The sequence below is a fragment of the Amborella trichopoda genome, chromosome 4, assembly GCF_054954075.1.
Source record: "Amborella trichopoda isolate Santa Cruz 75 chromosome 4, AtrichopodaSantaCruz75HAP2 v2.0, whole genome shotgun sequence".
NCBI lineage: Eukaryota > Viridiplantae > Streptophyta > Magnoliopsida > Amborellales > Amborellaceae > Amborella > Amborella trichopoda.
The window spans coordinates 4,860,572-4,887,333 of NC_142339.1; the positions used below are offsets into that span (position 1 = coordinate 4,860,572).

Below are 26,762 nucleotides of genomic sequence, written 5' to 3' on the forward strand. Positions count from 1 at the left end.
CGTAGTACAGCTCTATCAAACAATTTTCCAAAGATTAAATGGTCTCCCCTATTAAGATATTTATCAAGATGTAAAAGGACTCCAAATTTAAAAACTTTAAATCCTCTAGTGAATAGGAGTGCATGTTATTCATGCTTAGAATGATCGTTTGTTTGTAGAAGAAGAAGCGTAAAATCAATTGAGACGGCCGGGTCTGACAATTTTTTAGTTGGAAAATTGCAAATAACCCACTAGATTCCTATGCAAGTTACCCTAACTAAATTTTGTTTTCTCGTTTCTTACTTAAAAATATATTTTCTAAACAAATATCCTCCAACCAAAAATTAAAAAAGCAAAATTACCCTCGTTTACTTTTACTACACTTCTCCCTCCTCTTTCACATGAAAGGCTGTCCGGCATATTCATAGGCGGTCCAACAATGTAATGTCAATCCGGTAAATAGCATTAGCGGTCTGGCAGTACAAGTGGTGGTTCGACGTTTACAAAAAACGGTCCCACAATAAGCCCGTGCAGTCCAGCACTATCAAAGAGCGGTCCAAACAAGCCAACGCGTGGTCCGACAACTTCATAGAGCGGTCGAACACTTTTTTTAATTTCACGGTCCGGCAATGTCAAAGAGCATTTCCAACAACTCATGTAAGCCCACATGAATGTCCGGCTAAAATTAAATTTTTATATAAGAAAAAAGTATTTTCGTAAAAAAAAATATACTTATGTTTACTTTAGAGATATTTGTTAACAAAATACTTTTCGAGAAAAAAATGACAAAAAAAAAAAAATAAAAAATGATTGAGGTAACTTGCATAAAAAATATGGTCTTGAGGCTCTCATTCAATATGCACCGCATATATAAAAAAAGATAGTGTTTGTTCAGTTCAACGGCTCAGATTCATTTGTTTTCTATTTTTAATTTTCTATATACACTTCAAATTTGTGAGATGCATGGAGCACTAAAAAAAAATAAAAAAAAATAAAGAAAACAAAATAGCTAAAGGAGAAAGCTCACATAACGGAGCACCTCAAAAGTTAGTAAAAACAAGTTAGTTCGATAACAAAAAACCTCTAATCCCCCCCTGATCTCCAACAAAAACCTTTGTTCTCTTTTTAAGATTCAGAAAGTACTTTGGTTTTTGTGCGAGAAAGAAGAAAGGGTTTACCCAACTGTTACGCAGTTGGAAGAAGAGAGAATTTCCGCATAAAGAAAAAAAATGAAGAGAGAGAAAGTGACTATGGGAAGAGAGAGAAAGTGACAATTGAGCTCCTTTGCAGTGTGAAAAAAGCCCCAATGTTCAGCCACCCATGATTTGCCTGTAAAACGATAACTCTCCCGCCACTCAGAATTTCATTTAGAGAGAAGGCAACTTTAAGAGTTGGATGTTTTAGAGAGAGAAAATCAAGCGTTGGGTTGAGGTTGGGTCACTGGTTAGACCTCCATGGAACGCGAACTGGAGCCTAGGGGCTCTGTAACTTCACTCCCGCACTGTGAAATCCATGTAAATGGGGCTTCTGATTGCTTGATTGAGGATGGTGTGGACCCGAATCCTCGAATATCGGCTCTGGCCTCCCATGGCCATGCACCCCAATTGGCCCATGAGAATGAGGTATTCTTCTTACCAATATGTAGCTTGCTGATTGTTTCTTATGGCTACTCTCTCTCTCTATCTGTCTCCCTCTCTCTGTTCTTTTTATTTTTATTTTTTGTTTGTTAGGTCCCGTGTTTCTATTCTGTTTCTATGTGTATTATTGTATGTTTCTTGTTGATGGGTGATCTCTCTCTTTGTCTCCCCCTCTCTGTTCCTTTTTATTATTTGGTCCCCTGTTTCTACTCTGGTTCTATGTGTATTAATGCATGCTGGTTGTTGACCACTTGTTCTTTGTTTTTTTGACAGGATGCTCTGTCTCTGTATAGTTCTTGCTTCTAAGTTATCTAATGTAGTAGTTTTGATTGCTTCTCTCTCTGCCTCTGTACCTGTTTATTTTTTGTGGCTGATTCTTCATTAGTAAGAGTTGGATGTCTGTTCTTAACTTTGCAAGTTCTTCATCATCATGATCATCATCATTGTAGCCTTTTCTGAATTATTTGGGGTCGGCAACACAAATAATCCTGGTCCGCATATTAGGAACTGTTGGCATGGCCATAAGTCTCCATATCTTTTCGGACTACTTCCAACCAATCCTTTTAAGCCTACCCTGCTCTTTTCAATTCTTCCATTTGAACTAACTCGCACCTCCTAGAGGTGCTGCATGAGATGAGCGCCACACATAGTCAGCTCACCGAAGTCTACTCTCCCGATCTTTCTTAACTTTGCAAGTTGATTTTCTTATTTCCTTTTTTATTGCTTTTATCTGTATTTTCATCAACTGGATATTTTAGGTGTAATTTCACTTGTTGATGTTAGTTCTCCTCTTATTTGTGTTTTATTTAATTAAAAAATACTATGATTAGCCCATGATATGAACATATAAGCCCAATGGCTCAGATTGAATATGGGCCGATCTAACATTCACGACTTCATTTAGTATTTTAATTTTTTTTCACAAATTCAATTTTAATTTTAATTTTTTTTTACAAATCCAAATAACTTCAAATTTTAGGCATGTATTCTTCAAAAATAGGAGAATCTAATAAAAATATCAAAAAAATAATTTGCAAGAAATAAATTGATCAAAATACTCCTGAAAAGTTTCGAGAGTATTTTGGTCAATTTATTTTTTGTAAATTATTTTTTAAATATTTTTATTAGATGCGTCTTGATGAGAAGAATAGACGCCTAAAATTTTCAGTTATTTGGATTTGTAGAAAACAATTAAAATTAAAATTAAAATACGAAATGATGTTGTGACCGTCAGATCGACCCAGATTCAATCTGGGCCGTTGGGCTCATATGTTCATATGAGCTAGTGGGCTAATCTCAGCATTTTCCTTAATTAAAAACATTGTATTTCACTTTCATATCTATCTTTTGTTGCATATGTTTTACACTATTGTTTGTTTATTTTAATGGTATATCTAAGGATGAGAATTAATTTTTAAGAAAATTTTCCGGTTTACCTTTTGATTTGTGGGTTATGTTTTTCTTTTTTGTGCAATGTTTTGTGTTGCAAATTGATATAATTGGCTCTATGTTGGGTACATGATATTTATTTGTGTTCATGGCTTTTTTTACTACTGAAGTATTTGTTCTAACTTAATTTTGTTTCTTATTTAGTTCTTGATGGGTCGGTCTTCATAATTTCATTACACCTGCACAGTACTTAATTATTTATGTATGTATAATGCGTATTTTAAAGTTAATGATGTCATTTTCTAGGATGCTGGTAAGTGGAGGACTGTTGTTCTTGCTTATAAGACTCTTGGTGTTGTGTTTGGGGGCCTTGTTACTTCTCCTCTTTATGTTTACCCTTCAATGAGGTTGACGTCTCCGAGCAAGGCAGATTATTTGGGGATTTACTGTATTATATTTTGGACTCTTACTTTAATTGGGGTTGTGAAGTATGCCTTAATAGCACTCAAAGCCAATGATCATGGTGAAGGTAAACACTGAATTTCTCAATGGAATAAGGTGAAATTTTCTTTTGGATTTTGCCTCACAGGCACACACACACACACACAATTCGTATATTCCCTCAACTTTTTGGCATTTAGTTCTTGATCTTGCAAATATGCTCCAATTCAGATCCATCTGCTTGAATTTATCACAGTTCATTTAAGTTACTTATTCTTTGGAATTCTATTCTGAATCTATAGCGTGTTAATTTTTCCCTTGTGTATAAGGACAAAAGATAGTTGCATATAATCACATGATTGTAATTTGAGTTTACATGCCTTGGGATATCGAGCTACCTCGCTCGAGGACAGAACTAAAGCTGCTTGAACTAGCCATTTCATGAGAATACTTAGCTAGGGTTGTCGGTTTTCTTCCTCAATAGCGGTTGGCATCGCCAAAGATTTGATATACCCTAGGACTAGTCATTTGCTATCAAAGCCATGGAATAGAGAATGTGATGACCTGTTTTAAGGAGCAAATTAGAGGAGACTCAGATTCATAGGTATGCCTTCTTTGTCAAGGCAGTAGCTATGGTTATTTGTCTAACAGTAATCAAGTGAATACAAACTGGTGCTGGATTCTTCTGTCGTTGACTGTATGGAATGTGTGATATAGATTTCTTATTTTCATGAAGCTGAAGGTATTTCTAATATGAGCATTTACCACCATGTTGAGATTTGATTGATGGAATTCAAAACCTAGAATGGGTTAAACATTAATGGTCACTAATGTAGAATACACGCTGCACATTGTAGAGTTTGTCGTTAGGATGCATTCATGCTACTGAAAATCAGGTTGCGTTAAGTATGCTAGACCAAAACATTTCAAGTGTATATGTTCCACTACCATGTTTTTCTAATGTAGTAGTGGTTCATTCTTAATGCAATGTTTAAAACGTGAATGAAACATGGTATAATGTATTCCAACATGCCCCGAAGTTCCTGAACTGTTATGCAGATATCTGAAGCACATCTCTTTCAAGGATCTGACACTTGAGTGGCTTTAATCTAACACTGTGATGGTGTTCCTTTAGTAATAACATGGTTATACAGACTGATGTCCATATTCTTTAAAAGGTCAAAGTGTGGAAGGTATACAGCATTTGCACTGCTTGCGCACACACACACACAGAGACCATGGAGTTGAGAAACCAATGAGTCAGCTGGATGATATGTGACACTGGTACTCTTGTGGTGTCAATACATTGCATTAATGGAATTAAGTGTTTCACTGATGATGCTGGAAGTTTAGATAGATAAAAGGGATTCTTACCAGAACCAGAGGAGGATATTGGGAAAAGTAAGGATTACTTTCAAGGAAATTAAAAGCATGACATATTCTAATTTTCAGGATAGTAATGTTGATGCTTATTATTATTAGTATTATTAAAAGAAAAAAAAAAGCAACTTCACTGCTAGGTGCAAGCACATTTTCATCACTCATGAGGAGGCTAAAACAAGAAAGAGAAAGCAACCAAATAGAATGTGTTGCCCAAAATCTAGTTGTCTTTGCATAGGATGGTTGAATAACAGTGTAACCCAATTAAAACAGATGATGAGTTTCTATTAATCAGATATACAACTTTGAATAGAACTTCAACCCAAATTTCTGTAAGCAGAAGAGAGAATGAAAAGTTCTGGTACTTCCTTTATATGTGCTGAGGAAATATGGACACTTTCTTTAAGAATGCATGCATGAGATTCCACCAGGTCTTACATTTTGTTTGACAATTATCCATGGAGCTCCTAGAATTTTAAGGAGTGACCCTACTGGTCTCTAATTATCTTCTCAAATAATTCAGACTTCAACAGGATAAGTATGGCCAAGAGAGATGTGGTTAATTGGCACTAAATAATGTATGAGCTGTAGGTCAAGCTTCTGAATTTAGTAGGGTGTTCTGGTTCATAGATATCATAGATATCATAAGGAACAATGGAAAAACATGATATGCTCATATCATGTCAAACAGCAATACTGGGTACTTGCATTTTCAGCCCATGCAGTTGTGAACATTGTAATTCTCGCAAAAAGATGATGAAATCATATGTATAGTACTTCGTTCCCCTTGATATATTGTGCTTTGTACCTTTTATATGAGACATAAGTCATTGTTCAAAGAATGTCTAAAAAATATAAATACTTTGGATGAGTGAATAAGAAAACAGGATTTGTTCCGACTTCCAACAATTTGTATGGGCTAATGAAGGGAAAATTGTATAGGACGGCTTTAAGACCAATCATGCATTGTGAGGCGGAATGTTGGGAGGTAGAAAACAACATGTCCATTGGATGAGTGTAGCTAAGATAATGATGTTGAGATGGATTAGTGGCAAGACAAGGAAGGATATAATTCGGAATGAACATTCGAGGAAATTAGGGGTAGTAGGGAAAGTAAACTTAGGTGGTCAGGTCATATGCAGCGTCGACCTAGAACAATACCGGTTAGGAAGGGTGATTTGGTTAAAGTGAAGGCTCTAAAAGGGCAAGGGGAAGGCCCCAAAGGACATGGATGGAAGTAGTGAAAAAATATATGGTGACTTGTGGTTTAAAGGTATGACTCTTGATAGAGCGGAATGGAAGAACACGATTCATGTAGCCCACCCCAAATAGTTGAGATAAGGCTTGGATGATGGTAATGATGATGAAATGTTGAGTCAATATACAGTGTCTATAGCACTTGGGAACACTTCCTGCTCTGAGTGCCCTAACTTATTGCCTGAAGTTATCATGTTTCCTTACAAATGGATGTCTTACATTCATGCAAGCTTGTTGTAACAATCCTAACTTAAAAAAAAAGAAAAAACAACCTTTTACCTTTGATGGTCCATACAAATAATTCGGTCCTTAGGGACCCTCATTGTTTTTTGCTCTTTTTACCTTCACCTTTTGTTTCTTGTGCCACGTCCTCTAGGGACGTGGGCTTTAAGTGTTAATGTAGCACCTTCTAAACACCTCATGTATGAGGTGGGTTAATAATATATTACAATAATATTTTTTTTGTGTTTAAAAAGAGGAGAACGAGTTGGATCCTCTCTCTGCAAAAACACTCTCTCTTACGCCCCTCCCTCTCAGTAACGTTGAGCCCTCTTTGTGAATTAAGGAATGCAGTGAACTCCTTCCCTCTAGCCAAATTTTATCGAAAATTCCTTCTCAAATATTATAGGTAAATGATCTCATTATCCTGAAAAATAGTCTGTTCACCAGTTTTATACTGTAATTTTATGCGCATATGGTATCATTTTTTTCTCTTAAAATTATTATTATTAGAAAATTAGACATTGTAAATTATTAAAAATAAAGTTTCTGCATATTATTATGACTTTTAGACGCTGTAAAATTCATGTGTAAGTGATGTCATTTCTGGTAAAATCATTATGTGAAAAATTGATATTTCTGCAATTAATTATAATACTGCCAATATCGTGAGATTTACGCATTTCTGCATTTAATTGTATTTTTGTTTGTCTATGAATTTTAGATACTATAAGTTTTACCTATTCCTATAAAATAATTAATTATGAAATTACATTCCATAAAATTGTGATATTTATGTGTCTAACCTTGGATTTCTATAAAAGCTCTTAAATTGATAATCGACTGCCTATTGGATTCCATTTCAAATATACATGTTTGATCTGCTACCTTTCTGCGATTTTTATCCAAATTGTTTGATTGGTTACTTACAAATATTTCAACGAAAGTAATTGTTTAAATTGTTCAAGTGAATTCCTGTTAATGATTTCAATGATACTTTGAATATACGATGTTGATGCTTTCTGATGTTAAAGAGTTTCTGAGATAATTTAAGTATGTGTGGACCTATCCGGGACGCCGATAGGGACTATTTGGACTCATCGGGACGCCAGTGAGATATGTTTGGACTTGTAGGGATTGTTTGGACCTATTTGGTTACGCCGGTAGGGACTATTTGGACTCATCCGGGACGTCGGTGAGGTATGTTTGGACCTGCAGGGATTGTTTGGAACCATCTAGGACGCTGGTGGGGTATATAGGTGACCTATTTATGACGCCAGTAGGGTATTTTGTGAAATCCTTGAGTTATGCATTGCTGTTAAAATATTTATATGCATTTCAATCTTTTGGATTATGTTTAATTGTGCATTTCTGAAAGTGAAATTGTTATCCATAAATGCTTTTTGGCTCGCATTGTTTCTAATAGACCTCCCTTTTTGAAAATGCTTACATCTTCCGACTATGATTATTTTTGAGGACTATGATGATCACTTACTGAGTAGCCAACTCATCAAACTATGGTAAAAAAATTTCAGGGTAATTGCAGCCTCCCTAGTTGAAGGCACAATAGGACCAACTTTGGAAGAAGTCATAGTTATGATGAAATTTTCTCTTTGTGACTTTTGTTCAAATTCACTATTGTATGTTTTGTCCTATCAACAGATGTATATCTAAACCTTCATGTTAATACTAGTTATGAGTAGACTTTGTACAGATTCTTAGAAATGGAAAAATCTGTTTTAGTGCAATAAATGGTGAAGTAGAAAATTTTCGTTTTGTTAAGGATAGACTGTTACATCTTAGGGATTCGAGTGTTATAAATCATGAGGTGACAATTTTGGTATCAGAGCAATAGGTTTCGGATTCTTAGGAAATTTGAAAAGAATGTACTCTAAGTCATATTTATTGGATGTACAGATTAGTACAAGGCCAAGATCCTGAATGGCTGAAGCTAACATGGAGGGAATTCATAAAGCCTTGGAAAATATGGTTGCCCTTATGCAACATCAGATCGAAAACAATAATACACCAAGGCAGTCAGCTATGGGAAATGGTGGGTGTAATATCGAATAATTTAAGAAATTAAACCCACCTTCTTTTAAAGGTGCTGCAGACCCACTAGAAGCTGACGGATGAATTATGCAATTGGAGAAAATATTCGAGGTAATGGAATGTCCTGATGATAAGAAGGTCACTTTGGCAGTCTTTATGTTGGAAGGTGAAGCCCAATATTGGTGGCGGATGGCAAAAGAAGTATTGGTCGTAGAAAATAAACCCTTGACTTGGGAAGTATTTCTAGAGACATTTAATGAAAAGTACTTCCCAGATTTTGTTCGAGATCAAAAAGAAATAAAATTTCTGGAATTAGTCCAAGGGAACAGGACAGTAGCACAGTATGAGGTCAAATTTACTGAATTGGCCAGGTTTGCACCACATATGGTCAACAATGAGGTAAAAAAGGTGAAAACATTTGAAAGGGGCCTTAGACCAGCCATCAGAAGCAGAATATCAATCTTAAAATTAGAAACTTATGCCGAAATAGTAGATCGAGCCCAAATTGTTGAAAAAGATTGCGAAGATTACCAAAAGAGGAAAAACCAGAGAAGTCAGAGTAGGCTAATACCATCTAATCGACAACAATTTGAAGGAGCAAACAAAGGGCCAAGGCCCACGCCATCTCAAAGCCCACTAGAGCCTTGTAAAAAATGTGGGAAGAAACATGAGATGAGACCTGTTATTGGAAAACTGCAGCTTGTTTCCAATGTGGGAAGTTGGGGCACAAGATCAAAGATTGTCTTGCCTGAAGCGGCAGCCCCAAAACCTCTGACGAAGGGAAGAGTATTTGCGATCACTCAGCAAGACGCTCAGGCCTCAAAATCGGTGATCCAAGGTACTCTTACTATTTTTCAAAAAGCAGTTCATGTTTTGATTGATCCTGGATCTACTCATTCATTTGTGTCACCACACTTTGCATGCCATTTAAGGGTAGAACCAGAACAATTGGAATACATTTTAGAGGTAGCCACACCTATGGGGAATTTAATTAGTACTAATGTAGTATACAAATCTTTTCTGATAAGAATAGAAGAAAAGGAACTTCTAGTGGATTAATACTCCTAGAAATTCAAGACTTTGATGTGATCATATGCATGGATTGGCTCTCTGCATACCATGCAAGTATTGATTGTTACAAGAAAATGGTTACCTTTTGTATTCCAAATCAACCAGTATTTTACCTCCAAGGTATCAAAGAAGCCTCCCCACCATTTTCAATATCCTCCATTCGGGCTAATCGTCTCATTCGAAAAGGATGTCAAGGTTTTCTTGCCTATATTAAAGAAGATAGAAAGGAAAAGATAAACTTGGACACCATTCCGGTCGTCCGAGAATTTCCTGACGTATTCCCTGAGGAATTGTCAGGGTTACCACCTGACAGAGAAATTGAATTCTATATTGTGTTATTTTCCGGGACGACCCCAATTTCTAAGGCCCCTTACCGAATGGCACCAGCAGAACTTAAGGAACTTAAACAACAATTGGAAGAATTACTAGAGCAAGGTTTATCAGACCCAGTGTGTCACCTTGGGGTTCTCCGGTATTGTTTGTTAAAAAGAAAGATGGGACCATGAGGTTGTGTATCGATTATAGACAGCTAAATCAAGTGATAGTGAAAATAAGTATCCACTACCAAGAATTGACGATTTATTCGATCAATTACAAGGATCACAAGTATTTTCAAAAGTTGATCTTAGATATGGGTACCATCAACTTAAGATTAAAAGTGATGATGTTCCCAAGGCAGCTTTCAGAACAAGGTATGGTCATTATGAATTTTTAGTCATGCCTTTTGGATTAACCAATGCACCAACTGCATTTATGGATTTGATGAATCGAATTTTTAAGCCTTTTCTGGATCGGTTTTTTTGTGGTATTTATCGATGATATTCTAATCTATTCCAAGGATCGGGAGGAACATGAACAACATGTAAGAATGGTATTGCAAACACTAAGAGAAAAGAAGTTGTATGCCAAACTAAGTAAATGTGAAATTTGGTTTGAAGAAGTGGAATTTTTAAGACATGTGATATCAAAGGAAGGCTTATCAGTTGATCCTTAAAAAGTTGAAACCGTAGTTAATTGGAAACAACTAAGCAATGTAATTGAAATTCGAAGCTTTTTGGGATTGGCAGGATATTACAGAAGATTTGTAAAAGCATTCTCCCGAATTGCAACTCCATTAACTTGATTGACACAAAAAAATGTCCAATTTGAGTGGACAAAGGAATGTGAAGAGTGTTTTCTAGAACTAAAAGCTCGAATGACTTCAGCGCCTATTTTAACTATTCCTGAGGGAAGTGGGGGATTTGTGATTTATAGTGATGCTTCACATAAAGGCTTGGGCTGTGTATTAATGCAACTTGGGAAGGTAGTGGCATAAGCATCCAGACAGTCGAAAGAATATGAGAAGAAATATCTAATTCATGACTTGGAGCTAGCTGCAATAGTATTTACTTTGAAAATTTGAAGGCATTATCTATATGGTGAGCAATTCGAAATATACACAGATCATAAGAGCCTGAAATACCTCTTTTCCCAGAAAGATTTGAATATGCGGCAAATAAGATGGATGGATTTCCTAAAAGACTATGATTGTACAATCCATTATCATTCATGAAAGGCTAACGTTGTGGCCGATGCTCTAAGTAGGAAATCTGCAAGAGTTTTAGCTTATCTAACGATTCAAGAAATGAAATTGTTAGAAGAAATAGTGGAGTGGCATCCTCTTCCGTCCTTTAATGGTGTGGTAGGTATGATTGCCAATATTAAGGCAGAGCCCCAATTAATTCAACAGATTCGATTGGCACAAAAGAAGGACCCTCAGCTTATAAAAATTGTAGAAGAGGTGAAGTTGGGAAAGAGAGACGAATTTTCAATAAGCAATGATGATATATTGAGATTTAGAGGTCGGATTTGTGTTTCGAATGATGAGAATGTAAAGAAATCTATCTTGGAAGAAGCACATCACTCTCGTTATACTATACATCCTAGAAGTACTAAGATGTATCAGGACCTGAAGAAAACTTACTGGTGGAATGACATGAAAAAGAAGATAGCACTATATGTATCCAAGTGCCTGACATGCCAGCAAGTAAAAGCTGAGCATCAGAAGTCTGCTGGGTTGTTGCAGCCTTTACCTGTGCTTGAGTGGAAGTGGGAACACATTTCTATGGATTTTGTCTCCAGTTTGGCTAGAACAAGTTCAGAGCATGACAGCATTTGGGTTATTGTGGACCGGCTGACTAAAGCTGCACACTTCCTACCGATCCGCACGACTTACACTTTGGATCGACTAGCCCAGTAGTACATTAAGGAAATAGTGCGGTTACATGGAGTTCCGATCAGCATTGTATCGGACAGGGACACTCGATTTACTTCTAAATTTTGGGCTAGACTACAGTCAACTATGGGGACGAAACTTACTTTTAGTATCGCCTTTCACCCCCAAACTGATGGACAATCGGAAAGAACCATCCATACCTTGGAAGATATGCTAAGGACCTGTGTCATTGACTTTGAAGGTCGTTGGGATGACCATTTATCCCTGATTGAGTTTGCATATAACAATAGCTTCCAAACTAGTATTCAAATGGCACCATATGAAGCCCTGTATGGAGGGAGATGCAGGTGTTGCACAACAAAGAGATTCCTTTGGTCCGCGTATTGTGGCAGCATCATTCGAGAGAGGAGTCAACTTGAGAACGAGAAGACGAAATTATAGAGAAATACCCTTATCTTTTTCAGCAATCAGGTACACAAATTTAGAGGACTAAATTTCTTTAAGGGGGGGAAAATGTAACAATCCTAAACTTAAAAAAAGAAAAGAAAAAACCTCTTACCTTTGATGGTTCATACAAATAATTTGATCCTTAGGGACCATCATTTTTTTTTGCTCTTGTTACCTTCACCTTTTGTTTCTTGTGCCACGTCCTCTAGGAACGTGGGCTTTAATTGTTAATGTAACACCTTCTAAACACCTCATGTATGAGGTGGGTTAATAATATATTATAATAATATTTGTTTCGTGTTTAAAAAGAGGAGAACGAGTTGGATTCTCTCTCTGCAAAAACACTATGTCTTATGCCCCTCCCTGTCAGTAACGTTGAGCCCTCTTTGTGAATTAAAGAACGCAGTGAACTCCTTCTCTCTAGCCGAATTTTACCGAAAGTTCCCTCTAAAATATTATGGGTAAATGATCTCATTATCCTGAAAAATAGTCTGTTCACCATTTCTATACTGTAATTTTATGCGCATATGGTATCATTTTTTTCTGTTAAAATTATTATTATTAGAAAATTAGACATTATAAATTATTAAAAATAAAATTTCTGCATATTATTATGACTTTTTGACACTGTAAAATTTATGTGTAAGTGATGTCATTTCTGGTAAAATCATTATGTGAAAAATTGATATTTCTGCAATTAATTATAATACTGCCAATACTGTGAGATTTACGCATTTCTGCATTTAATTGTATTTTTGTTTGTCTATGAATTTTAGATACTATAAGTTTTACCTATTCCTGTAAAATAATTAATTATGAAATTACATTCCATAAAATTGTGATATTTATGTGTCTAACCTTGGATTTTTATAAAAGCTCTTAAATTGATAATCGACTACCTATTGGATTCCATTTCAAATATACCTGTTCAATCTGCTATTTTCTGCTATTTTTATCCAAATGGTTTGATTGGTTGCTTACAAATATTTCAATGAAAGTAATTGTTTAAATTGCTTCAAGTGAATTCCTGTTAATGATTGCAATGATTCTTTGAATATACGATGTTGATGCTTCTGATGTTAAAGAGTTTATGAGAAATTTAAGTATGTGTGGACCTAACCGGGACGTCGATGGGGACTATTTGGACTCATCGAGACGTCGGGAGGTATGTTTGGACCTGTAGGGATTAATTGGACCTATCTGGTTACGCCGGTAGGGACTATTTGGACTCATCCGGGACGCCGATGAGGTATGTTTGGACCTGCAGGGATTGTTTGGAACCATCCAGGACGCTGGTGGGGTATATAGATGACCAACTGGGGACGCCAGTAGGGTATTTTGTGAAATCCTTGAGTTATGCATTGCTGTTAAATTATTTATATGCATTTCAATCATTTGGATTATGTTTAATTGTGCATTTCTGAATGTTAAATTGTTGTCCATAAATGCTTTTTGGCTTGAGTTGTTTCTAATAGACCTCCCTTTTTGAAAATGCTTACATCTTCCGACTATGATTATTTTTGAGGACTGTGGTGATCACTTACTGAGTAGCCAAACTCATCAAGCTATGGTAAAAGATTTTCAGGGTAATTGCAGCCTCCCTAGTTGAAGGCACAACAGGACCAACTTTGGAAGAAGTCATAGTTATGATGAAATTTTCTCTTTGTGACTTTTTTTCAAATTCACTATTGTAAATTTTGTCCTATCAACAGATGTATATTTAAACCTTCATGTTAATACTAGTTATGAGTAGACTTTGTACAGACTCTTGGAAATGGAAAAATCTGTTTTAGTGCAATAAATGGTGAAGTAGAAAAATTTTCGTTTTGTTAAAGGTAGACTGTTATATCTTAGTGATTCCAGTGTTATAAATCATGGGGTGTGACAATTATGGTATCAGAGCAATAGGTTTCAAATTCTTAGGAAATTTGAAAAGAATGTACTCTAAGTCATATTTATTGTATTTACAGATTAGTACAAGGTCAAGATCCTGAATGGCTGAAGCTATTATGGAGGGAATTCATAAAGCCTTGGAAAATATGGTTGCCCTTATGCAACATCAGATGGAAAACAATAATACACTAAGGCAGTCAGCTACAGGAAATAGTGGGTGTAATATCGAACAATTTAAGAAATTAAACCCACTTTTTTTTAAAGGTTCTTTAGACCCACTAGAAGCTGAGGGATGGATTATGCAATTGGAAAAAATATTCGAGGTAATGGAATGTCCTAATGATAAAAAGGTCACTTTGGCAGTCTTTATGTTGGAAGGTGAAGCCCAACATTGGTGGCGGATGGCAAAAAGAGTATTGATCTTAAAAAATAAACCCTTGACTTGAAAAGTATTTCTAGAGACATTTAATGAAAAGTACTTCCTAGATTTATTTCGAGATAAAAAAGAAATGAAATTTCTGGAATTAGTCCAAGGGAACAGGACAGTAACACAAAATGAGGTCAAGTTTACTGAATGGTCAGGTTTGCACCACATATGGTCAACAATGAGACAAGAAAGGTGAAAAAAATTGAAAGGGGCCTTAGATCAGCCATCAGAAGCAGAATATCAGTCTTAAAATTAAGAACTTATGCCGAAATAGTAGATCGAGCTCAAATTGTTGAAAAAGATTGTGAAGATTACCAAAAGAGGAAAAACAAGAGAGGTCAGAGTAGGCCAATACCATCTAATCGACAACAATTTGAAGAAGCATACAAAGGACCAAGGCCCGCGCCATTTCAAAGCCCATTAGAGCCTCGTAAAAAATTTGGGAAGAAACATGAGATGATACCTTGTTATTGGGAAACTGGAGCTTGTTTTCAATGTGGAAAGTTGGGGCACAAGATCAAATATTGTCCTGCCTTAAATATGCAGCAACATTCGAAGCCTGAAGAGGCAGCCCAAAAACCTTAGACGAAGGGAAGAGTATTCGCGATCACTCAACAAGACGCTTAGGCCTCAAAATCGGTGATCCACGATACTCTTACTATTTTTCAAAAAACAACTCATGTTTTGATTGATCCTGGATCTACTCATTCATTTGTGTCCCCACTCTTTGCATGTCATTTAAGGGTAGAACCAGAACAATTGGAATACATTTTAGAGGTAGCCACACCTATGGGGAATTTAATTAATACCAATCTAGTATACAAATCTTATGTGATAAGAATAGAAGAAAAGGAACTTCTTGTGTATTTAATACTCCTAGAAATTCAAGACGTTGATGTGATCATAGGCATGGATTGGTTCTCTGCATACCATGCAAGTATTGATTGTTACAAGAAAATGGTTATCTTTTGTATTCCAAATCAACCAGTATTTTACCTCCAAGGTATCAAAGAAGCCTCCCCACCATTTTTAATCTCCTCTATTCGGGCTAATCGTCTCATTCGAAAAGGATGTCAAGGTTTTCTTGCCTATATTAAAGAAGATAGAAAGGAAAAGATAAACTTGGATACCATTCCGGTGGTCCGATAACTTCCTTATGTATTCCTTGAGGAATTGCCAGGGTTACCACCTGACAGGGAAATTGAATTCTATATTGAGTTACTTCCGGGAACAGCCCCAATTTCTAAGGCCCTAACCGAATGACACCAGCAAAACTTAAGGAATGACACCAGCAAAACTTAAGGAACTTAAACAACAATTGGAAGAATTACTAGAGCAAGGTTTTATCAGACCCAGTGTGTCACCTAGGGGCGCTCCGGTATTGTTTGTTAAAAAAAAAGATGGGACCATGAGGTTGTGTATCGATTATAGACAGCTAAACCAAGTGATAGTGAAAAATAAGTATCCACTACCTAGAATCGACGATTTATTCGATCAATTACAAGGATCACAATTAGTTTCAAAAGTTGATCTTAGATATGGGTACCATCAGCTTAAGATTAAAAGTGATGATGTTCGCAAGACAGCTTTCAGAACAAAGTATGGTCATTATGAATTTTTAGTCATCCCTTTTGGATTAACCAATGCACCAGCTGCATTTATGGATTTGATTAATCGAATTTTGAAGCCTTTTCTGGATAAGTTTATTGTGGTATTCATCGATGATATTCTAATCTATTCCAAGGATCGGGAGGAACATGAACAACATGAAAGAATGGTATTGCAAACACTAAGAGTAAAGCAGTTGTATGCCAAACTAAGTAAATGTGAATTTTGGCTTGAACAAGTGACATTTTTAGGACATGTGATATCAAAGGAAGGCTTATCAGTTGATCCTTCAAAGGTTGAAACCGTTGTTAATTGGAAACAACCAAGCAATGTAACTGACATTCGAAGCTTTTTGGGATTGGCAGGATATTACAGAAGATTTGTAGAAGCATTCTCTCGAATTGCAACTCCATTTACTCGATTGACACAGAAAAATGTTCAATTTGAGTGGACATAGGAATGTGAAGAGAGTTTTCAAGAACTAAAAGCTCGATTGACTTCAGCGCTTGTTTTAACTATTCCTGAGGGGAGTGGGGGATTTGTGATTTATAGTGATGCTTCACATAAAGGCTTGGGCTGTGTATTAATGCAACTTGGGAAGGTAGTGGCATAAGCATCCAGACAGTCGAACGAATATGAGAAGAAATATCTAATTCATGACTTGGAGCTAGCTGCAATAGTATTTACTTTGAAAATTTGAAGGCATTATCTATATGGTGAGCAATTCGAAATATACACAGATCATAAGAGCTTGAAATACCTCTTTTCCCAGAAAGATTTGAATATGCGGCAAATAAGATGGATGGATTTCCTAAAAGACTATGATTGTACAATCCATTATCATTCATGAAAGGCTAACGTTGTGGCCGATGCTCTAAGTAGGAAATCTGCAAGAGTTTTAGCTTATCTAACGATTCAAGAAATGAAATTGTTAGAAGAAATAGTGGAGTGGCATCCTCCTCCGTCCTTTAATGGTGTGGTAGGTATGATTGCCAATATTAAGGCAGAGCCCCAATTAATTCAACAGATTCGATTGGCACAAAAGAAGGACCCTCAGCTTATAAAAATTGTAGAAGAGGTGAAGTTGGGAAAGAGAGACGAATTTTCAATAAGCAATGATGATATATTGAGATTTAGAGGTCGGATTTGTGATGATATATTGAGATTTAGAGGTCGGATTTGTGTCCCGAATGATGAGAATGTAAAGAAATCTATCTTGGAAGAAGCACATCACTCCCGTTATACTACACATCTCGGAGATGTATCAGGACCTGAAGAAAACTTACTGGTGGAATGACATGAAAAAGGAGATAGCACTATTTGTATCCAAGTGTCTGACATGCCGGCAAGTAAAAGCTGAGCATCAGAAGCCTGCTGGGTTGTTGCAGCCTTTACCCGTGCATGAGTGGAAGTGGGAGCACATTTTTATGGATTTTGTCTCCGGTTTGGCTAGAACAAGTTCAGGGCATGACAACATTTGGGTTATTGTAGACCGGCTGACTAAAGCTGCACACTTCCTACCGATCCGCACGACTTACACTTTGGATCGACTAGCCCAGTAGTACATTAAGGAAATAGTGCGGTTACATGGACTTCCGATCAACATTGTATCAGACAGAGACACTCGGTTTACTTCTAAATTTTGGGCTAGACTACAGTCAGCCATGGGGACGAAACCTACTTTTAGTTTCGCCTTTCACCCCCAAACTGATGGACCATCGGAAAGGACCATCTAGACCTTGGAAGATATGCTAAGGACCTGTGTCATTGACTTTAAAAGACGTTGGGATGACCAATTATCCCTGATTGAGTTTACATATAACAATAGCTTCCAAACCAGTATTCAAATGGCATCATATGAAGCCCTGTATGGAAGTAGATGCAGGTCACTCGTCTGTTGGGATGAGGTTGGTAAAAGAAGGCTTGTGGGGTCAGAAATTGTCCAGGTAACCTCAGATAAGATAATATTAATTCGAAAAAGGCTCAAGATAGCTCAGAGTCGGCAGAAGAGTTATCCAATAACCGACGGAGAGACCTTGAATTTGAGGAAGGTGATCGGGTCTTCCTAAAGGTGTCGCCAATAAAGGGCATCATAGGATTCGGCAAGTAAGGAAAGTTGAGCCCCTGTTACATCGGACCTTTTGAAATCCTTGAGAGAGTCGGAGGCGTTACATATAGACTTGCCTTACCGCCTGAATTAACAAACATCCATAATGTCTTCCATACATCCTCATTACGAAAAATATCAGCGCGGCTCATCCCATATCTTGAAATATGAACATTTATCGATCAGGGAGGACCTGACCTTTATTGAGCAGCCAAGCTTGATACTGGATAGGAGCGTGCAGGTGTTGCGCAACAAAGAGATTCCTTTGGTCCGCATATTGTGGCAGCATCATTCGAGAGAGGAGTCAACTTGAGAACGAGAATACGAAATTAGAGAAAAATACCCCTTTCTTTTTCAGCAATCAGGTACACAAATTTAGAGAACTAAATTTTTTTAAGGGGGGGAAAATGTAACAATCCTAAACTTTAAAAAAAAAAAAAAAACCTTTAACCTTTGATGGTCCATACAAATAATTTGGTCCTTAGGGACCATCATTTTTTTTTGCTCTTGTTACCTTCACCTTTTGTTTCTTGTGCCACGTCCTCTAGGTACGTGGGCTTTAAGTGTTAATGGAACACCTTCTAAACACCTCATGTATGAGGTGGGTTAGTAATATATTATAATAATATTTTTTTTGTGTTTAAAAAGAGGAGAACGAGTTGGATTCTCTCTCTGCAAAACACTCTCTGTTGGATTCTCTCTCTGCAAAACACTCTCTCTTACGCCCGTCCCTCTCAATAAGGTTGAGCCCTCTTTGTGAATTAAAGAACGCAGTGAACTCTATCTCTCTAGCCGAATTTTACCGAAAGGTCCCTCTCAAATATTATAGGTAAATGATCTCATTATCTTGAAAAATAGTTTGTTCACCATTTTTATGCTGTAATTTTATGCACATATGGTATCATTTTTTTTCTGTTAAAAATATTATTATTAGAAATTTAGACCTTGTAAATTATTGAAAATAAAATTTTTGCATATTATTATGACTTTTTGACACTGTAAAATTTATGTGTAAGTGATGTCATTTCTGGTAAAATCATTATGTGAAAAATTGTTATTTCTGCAATTAATTATAATACTGCCAATACTGTGAGATTTACGCATTTCTGCATTTAATTGTATTTTATTTTGTCTATGAATTTTAGATACTATAAGTTTTACCTATTCCTGTAAAATAATTAATTATGAAATTACATTCCATAAAATTGTGATATTTATGTTTCGAACCTTGGATTTTTATAAAAGCTCTTAAATTGATAATCGACTGCCTATTGGATTCCATTTCATATATACCTGTTCGATCTGCTACCTTTCTGTAATTTTTATTTAAATGGTTTGATTGGTTACTTACAAATATTTCAATGATAGTAAGTGTTTAAATTGCTTCAAGTGAATTCCTATTAATGATTTCAATGATATTTTGAATATACGATGTTGATGCTTTCTGATGTTAAAGAGTTTCTGAGATAATTTAAGTATGTGTGGACCTATCCGGGACGTCGATGGGGACTATTTGGACTCATCCGGTACGCCGGTGAGGTACGTTTGGACCTGCAGGGATTGTTTGGATCTATCCGGTTATGCCGCTAGGGATTATTTGGACTCATCGAGACGCCAGTGAGGAATGTTTGGACCTACATGGATTGTTTGGACCTATCTTGTTACGTCGGTAGGGACTATTTGGACTCATCCGGGACGCCAGTGAAGTATGTTTGGATCTGCAGGGATTGTTTGGACCCATCCAGGACGCTGGTTGGGTATATAGGAGACCTACTTGGGATGCCAGTAGGGTATTTTGTGAAATCCTTGAGTTATGCATTACTGTTAAAATATTTTTATGCATTTCAATAATTTGGATTATGTTTAATTGTGCATTTTTTAAAGTGAAATTGTTATCCATAAATGCTTTTTGGCTCGCATTGTTTCTAATAGACCTCCCGTTTTGAAAATGCTTACGTCTTCTGACTATGATTATTTTTGAGGACTATGATGATCACTTATTGAGTAGCCAAACTCATCAAACTATGGTAAAAAAATTTCAGGGTAATTGCAGCCTCCCTAGTTGAAGGCACAACAGGACCAACTTTGGAAGAAGTCATAGTTATGATGAAGTTTTCTCTTTGTGACTTTTGTTCAAATTCACTATTGTAAATTTTGTCCTATCAACAGATGTATATCTAAACCTTCATGTTGATACTAGTTATGAGTAGACTTTGTACAGACTCTTAGAAATGGAAAAATCTGTTTTAATGCAATAAATGGTGAAGTAGAAAAATTTTGTTTTGTTAAAGATAGACTGTTACATCTCAGGGATTCCAGTGTTATAAATCATGGGGTGTGACACTTGTGTCTCAAGTTATTGTACCAGTAGTTCCATTACTTGATGCCTCACATACACCAGATCTTGGCATATAAAAAATCGCTTTTCAGATAGTGTTTCATCTAACAAATGCATTGCGACCTTTTCTTTGTTAAATTGTGGCCTCAGAACTTGGTTGGTTGTCCTTTTCTTGTGACTGCTTATGTACTTCTAGTATATAGAATTGGAAGCAAATATGTTGGTTAACTCTTCATTTCTAGATAAAGTTTTCATTCCTGGTCTTTTTGAAATATCATCTATCCTTGTTGTGACAAAGATTTTCTGTCTTCTTTGATGGCATGATTCCAACCCGCCCCCCTCCTTCCTTTTTTGGCCCCTTGTTTTTGGTTGTACACAGTGAAGTATGTCGTGAGTCCTTGTCAATGTGTGCACACATTATCTGAGTTATCCTTTTTGTTGCCTTGATGACTCTAGTTTTTCTCTAAAATGTGAAAATGCAGGAGGTACCTTTGCCCTCTATTCACTGCTTTGCAGGCATGCTGATGTTGGCAGCATTTCGTCAAGAAAGTCAAATTCCAGCATGCGCCTTTCACACTGTGGTATATATGCCACTCCTGATAAGAGTTACCTGGTGAAGTTCATTGAACAAAGTGTAATTGCAAGGAGGTTGCTGCTTTTTGTTGCAATGCTTGGGGTGTGCATGCTAATTGGTGATGGCATTCTTACTCCTGCTATATCAGGTTCTTACCTTCATGACTTAGTGGTACATTTTTCTTGGAGATTCATGGAGAGCATAAGGAGGAAAACAGTTATTGAATATGCTGCCTTTCGCTTTTGTTTATGATGTTTTTTTTATTTGTCTGGCAGTCTTATCTGCAATGGATGGTTTAAAAGGTCCCTTCCACTCGATTAGTCAATGTAAGTGTCAATCCTGAAGGGTTTCTCTCCCTCCCTCCCTCCCTCCCTCCCTCTCTCCTTCCCTCTCGCGCCATAATTTAAGTATATACATTTATGAACTTTTGCAGCTGCTATTGAGGCTCTTTCTGCTGGGGTTTTGATCATATTGTTTCTTGTACAAAAATTTGGCACTTCAAGAGTGAGCTTCCTTTTCTCTCCTATCATGGCTGCCTGGACTTTCAGCACTCCAATCATAGGAGTGTATAGTATTTTGAAGTACTACCCAAGTATTTTTAAGGCTTTGTCACCCCATTATGCTGTGCTATTCTTCCTGAGAAATGGGAAAAAAGCGTGGCTGTTACTCAGTGGCATTGTGTTGTGCATAACTGGTATGTATTACAATATAATGCAACCATTATTCTGTGCTTCAATTCTCTTTAAGTTTTTATTTTGGAAAAACAAGTTGAGGGGTTTTTGAGCACTTTATAATCCTTTGTTATGACCAGTGGTTTAAAAAACGGATCGGTGGCCTGGATCGGGCACCTCAAAAACCCATCCGGATCGGGAATCGGTCGAATCGGTTGGATTGAGCTTTAAAAAAATCTAAAAAAATTATTAAAATTCATTATAAATGTTGTTTTTTAGATCCAATAAGAAATCGGGGTACTACATTATTAATTTTCATTTTTTCATCAATATGTGAATATTGAGATGTTTTTTCTCTGTATGAACTTATTTTGACTATTAAATTTATATCACACAAAAGAAAAATAATAGAATTATCATGGATGAAATATATAATCATAGATGGACTATAATAAAGAATGGTTTTAATCGATAAAAAATGACCACCAAAAGCTCGAATTGGTGGAGAACATTATATACTGAAATTGAATTTGTTGGTTTACATTTTATGATTATTTTATTATACAAATAATAACAAATCTAACCTCTTATTTTTCTACAATAAATATTTGTTGTATTACTTTTGATCTTTTGTTTATTGACAAAGACCTTTTATTTCTTATGACAATAACTTTTTATTTATTTTTTTACAAGAAATGCTTGTCGTATTACTTTTTTTTATTTTTTTAACAAGAACCTTTTTTTTTTTTTTTACTAGAACCTTATATTTTTTACAATAAACTTTTATTTTTTGACAAGAAAAAGAAATTTTGTTGCATTACCTTTTATTTTTTTTAACAAAAACTTTATATTTTTTTTACAATAAGCTTTTATTTTTTGACAAGAAATTTTTTTTTTGTTGTATTACCTTTTTTTTTTTTTTATAAGAACCTTAAATTTTTTTTTAACGAAAAATATATTTTTTTCTAAAAAACTTTTATTTTTTTTGTAAAAAAAAACTATTCTGTAAAAAAGAAAAAATTTATTTGTTTGTGAAGGAATAATGGCACCTGGGCAGGAATTGATCCCGCGACGTCCAGCGCACTAAAACAACGCACTAACCACCACGTCAAATGTTAAGTTGTGATACAAAGAGGTCACTCAATAATTATATCATATTTCTTTCTAAGTTATTACCTTGGCGCAATTGTCCCACATCGAACCCACAGAACAAATTTGGTAAGGATAAATAGTCTTCTGCTACCAAAGCTAGTCGCGCACGAAACGCACGTAGCAGTGTGGGTTTGTGATGGAGCACGTGTGTTTGACAATGGGTGCCCATTTTACAAAAATGGCCCTTGTGACTCATGACGTCATGCGCGTGCACAAAACCGGGCGAGTCATGACGTCATCCAGCGATTCACTGTGCAGCCGGTTCTTCTCTAGAATCGGGCGATTCCCGGTTTTACAAAAGAATCGACACGGGATGACCGATTCCAGGTTCGAATCGGCCGATTCCGTGCCGACTCGGCGATTTTTAAAACAGTGGTTATAACCATCTATCCAATAAAGCTATATCTCAGAAGCTTACCACCTTTAATAAACACATCCATTTTATTTCAGGTTCTGAAGCCATGTTTGCAGATCTTGGTCATTTCAGTCAGAGATCAATTCAGGTCTTTTTCTCTTTCGTCAATATATGTTAATCATATCATATGTAGATTTCAGTGAAAGGTAATGCCATTATGTTCCTAAAAAGGCATTTGCATGCTTTCATCCACAGATAGCTTTCTTATTCACCATATACCCTTCTCTGGTCCTGACTTATGCGGGGCAAACAGCATATCTGATTATTAATCCCAATGATCACAGTGATGGGTTTTACAAGTTTGTTCCTAAGCCTATTTACTGGCCCATGTTTGTGGTATCAACACTGGCTGCTACAGTTGCAAGTCAATCGTTGATCTCTGCTACCTTCTCTGTCATAAAGCAGGCAGTTGTCCTTGATTACTTTCCACGACTTACGGTGAAGCACACTTCTAGAAGCAAAGAGGGCGAGGTTTACTCCCCAGAAGTCAACTACATCCTTATGGTTTTATGCATCGCAGTTGTGCTTGGTTTCAGAGATGGCCAAGACCTAGGCAATGCTTTTGGTATGTCAAAAAGAGATGGCATCTCTCTCTCTCTCTCTCTCACCCCCCCCCTCCCCCCCTCCCTCCCTCCCTCCCTCTGTCCCTCCTTTCTTTAGAGAGGGAGAGTCCCCTCCCCCCCCTCCCTTCTTTAGAGAGGGAGAGAGAGAGAGAGAGGTAGCGCACGTATACCAATATACCTTCTAGGTTAGATTTCAGGGTTTAATTCCTTTTTCCATGTTCGTTTCCACCTGCCAAGATAGTCACTAAGATATAGTAGTTTGTTTTTTTTCCTTTTTTTTTGGTGGTTATGTTAGTACAATAATCAAATGCTTCTTTAGAATAGTTCATTTTCCTCCCTTTTTTTTTTTTTCATTATTGACATGCTTTTTCCTCGAATTTCCTCGTAGAAGTCAGTAATAGTTCAGATCGCCTTGATGCCCACAAAAAGCCAAATGCTTTAAAATCATATTAAAAATAAACCTTGCTCGTCAGATTTCACAAAGTGGCCAAACTACTCTTTATCTTTATTTAAATTCTCTGAGAATCAATATGAAGTGTCAAAGAGTGCAATTTTTTTTTCTTCCATGTCATTTTTTTATTATTACAAATATCTTCTTCAGAATTCTACATATTTTATCCATGTAACTTTATTCAATCCTCTGCTGTCTGCCAGTTCTGTCAAGATCTTCTCAAATGATGTCAATGATTTCTCTTCATACCCTATTTGAACCCAAAATTCATATACTAATAAGTTCAAGTTGTATGCAGGTGTCGTGGTCATCCTAGTTATGCTAATCACTACCATTCTCTTGACACTGGTTATGATTATAATATGGAAAACTCCCTTGCCACTAGTTGCACTTTACTTCATTCCATTTTTCATTCTCGAAGGCGTATATGTGAGTTCAGTTTTCACTAAAATTCCTGAGGGTGGGTGGCTCCCATTTGCCATATCCATCTTCCTTGTTCTCATAATGTTCACTTGGTACTATGGGAGACAAAAGAAGACAGAGTATGAGATGACCAACAAAACCACATTGGATGGCCTTAGCAAGCTTCTCTCTCATCCGGGAGTTAACAGGGTCCCTGGTTTGTGCTTCTTCTACAGCAACATACCAACTGGGCTACCCCAAACTCTCGAACACTATGTAAAGAACATGAGATCACTCCACCGAGTCATTATCATTACCACTTTTAAGTACTTAATGGTAGCCAAAGTTGCAGGTGGAGAGAGAATAATAATAAAGAGATTAGGTCTTAGAGGAGTGTATAGGTGCATAGTGCAGTATGGATACGCTGATTGCCTCAATCCCGAAGGAGATGACATTAACAATAGAGTGATTAACTGCTTAAGAACATATTTGGAGAAGAGCTCAGCTGAGTCCCCGGAGCTCCTGCAGGAAGAGATTTCGGAGTTGGACCATGCCAGGAAATTGGAGGTGGTACATGTACTTGGGAAAACAAGGTTTCAGATAAGTAAGAGGACAAGGTGGTTTGATAAGGTGTTCATTGGATTCTACAAAGTGTTACATGAAAATTGCAGGTCAGCTCTGCCATCTTTGGGGATCCCTCTTAATCAGAGGGTAGAAGTGGGCATGCTTTGTGAGGCTTAACTCAACACTTCGAATTGATGCAAAGGAAATAAATGGAGCTTCCTTACTTGGGTCTCTTCCATAGCAGTGTCTTATGCTCTTTGATAATTCCTTCGAACCATATAGAAAGAAAAATACATAATACATTTCTTTTGAAACCCAACAAAGAAAATATATTATTGACTGTGTTATTCTGCAGGGGGTTAAAATTATGGTTTTGAGGATATATCTGAGTTTATGTATTCTATAACTGGCTGATTGGCTGCTGTTTGGTCTGGAGCTGTCTAACCCCCTTAACTACAAGTACTTGTATTACACATTCACAAATTTGAATCAATAACAATCTGTTAACTATGCACGTCTTAGTGCATGTTATCTTGGAATTCTTGTACTAACCTATTTGTTATGATGTTGGTGGACCTGCTATTCTTGGCCTTTGCAAACTGATGCATATAAAAGTTGTTTATTGATGAATTTTCTCTTAAAGGAGGCATTCTGAGATTCAAGTTTACATGAAACACTTGCTTCCATATTTTTATCCTAATTTTGGTGAGAGAGCAGCCTTTCGGAGTCTTTCATATTGCTTCATGCAACTATCTACATTTTTTGGTTATGCAGTATTACATTCATCCCTTGTCAACTCCAGCTCCAAAGATGCAACCTCAATGGGAGGCCTTCATGTTGTATAATATCAACAAAGCAGCAATCATCAGTAATGTAGAAATCATCAGTATTGTAGAAGTTTTCTTATTAATTAATGGGTGCTCCAAATAATATTCAACAGGCTGAGTCTATGGACAGCAATTCTCATGATAGGTACATCATACACCATTGTTGTGTGGCAAATGGCATCACGGGGGCACCCACCTTATATTCCCAACAATGGATGCTTACCTATATACTGCTATCTCCACTGCTCATTGAAAACAAACTGTGGATACTTCCATGGCAAACACCGTGTGATTACTGTACACCAGCTCTGTCTTGTAGGTGTGTGTGTTAGGCTTTCCCTACATTTCTTGCCTGTCATCATCCATTACATAGAGGTTGCACACAGACGTCATTCTTTAAAGGAAATTCAAAGCTGATGTTGCCTCTGCTTATTTATGGAAGCGTCTACTTTGTTGAAAGGGAAAAGGTATACAATGCAACAAAAAGTAGGCAGTGCTTGGGGCGGTATGCGAAAGGAAGAGCAGTATCAAAAAATGCTTTACAATCATATGAAGCAACTGTAGATTAATAAAACTGCGAAGAACTACGTGCTAAAAAAGGTGCCAACACGGTTCATAAGTGCTAAACTGGGTCACTACTGCTTTAGCTAGACATCGGCTGTGGCGTTGGCCTCATACTAAGT

General features: G+C 36.6%; 1 protein-coding gene across 4 annotated transcripts; it reads left to right on the forward strand.

Moving 5' to 3' along the window:
- Nucleotides 1-1,114: 1,114 nt before the first annotated feature.
- Nucleotides 1,115-25,803, forward strand: LOC18439269 (putative potassium transporter 17). 4 transcript variants are annotated; one of them, XM_006849438.4, is made up of 8 exons: nucleotides 1,115-1,601; nucleotides 3,312-3,534; nucleotides 20,943-21,182; nucleotides 21,310-21,360; nucleotides 21,468-21,728; nucleotides 23,308-23,360; nucleotides 23,468-23,837; nucleotides 24,585-25,803. In XM_006849438.4, exons 1-8 carry the CDS (start codon nucleotides 1,434-1,436, stop codon nucleotides 25,427-25,429), a joined length of 2,211 nt encoding a protein of 736 aa, XP_006849501.1. In that variant the 5' UTR covers nucleotides 1,115-1,433; the 3' UTR covers nucleotides 25,430-25,803. The 4 variants fall into 4 exon arrangements, with proteins under 4 accessions (XP_006849501.1, XP_088720618.1, XP_088720620.1 ...); XM_088864492.1 differs by having other exon boundaries at nucleotides 23,678-23,837; XM_088864494.1 differs by lacking the exon at nucleotides 23,468-23,837.
- Nucleotides 25,804-26,762: the final 959 nt, after the last annotated feature.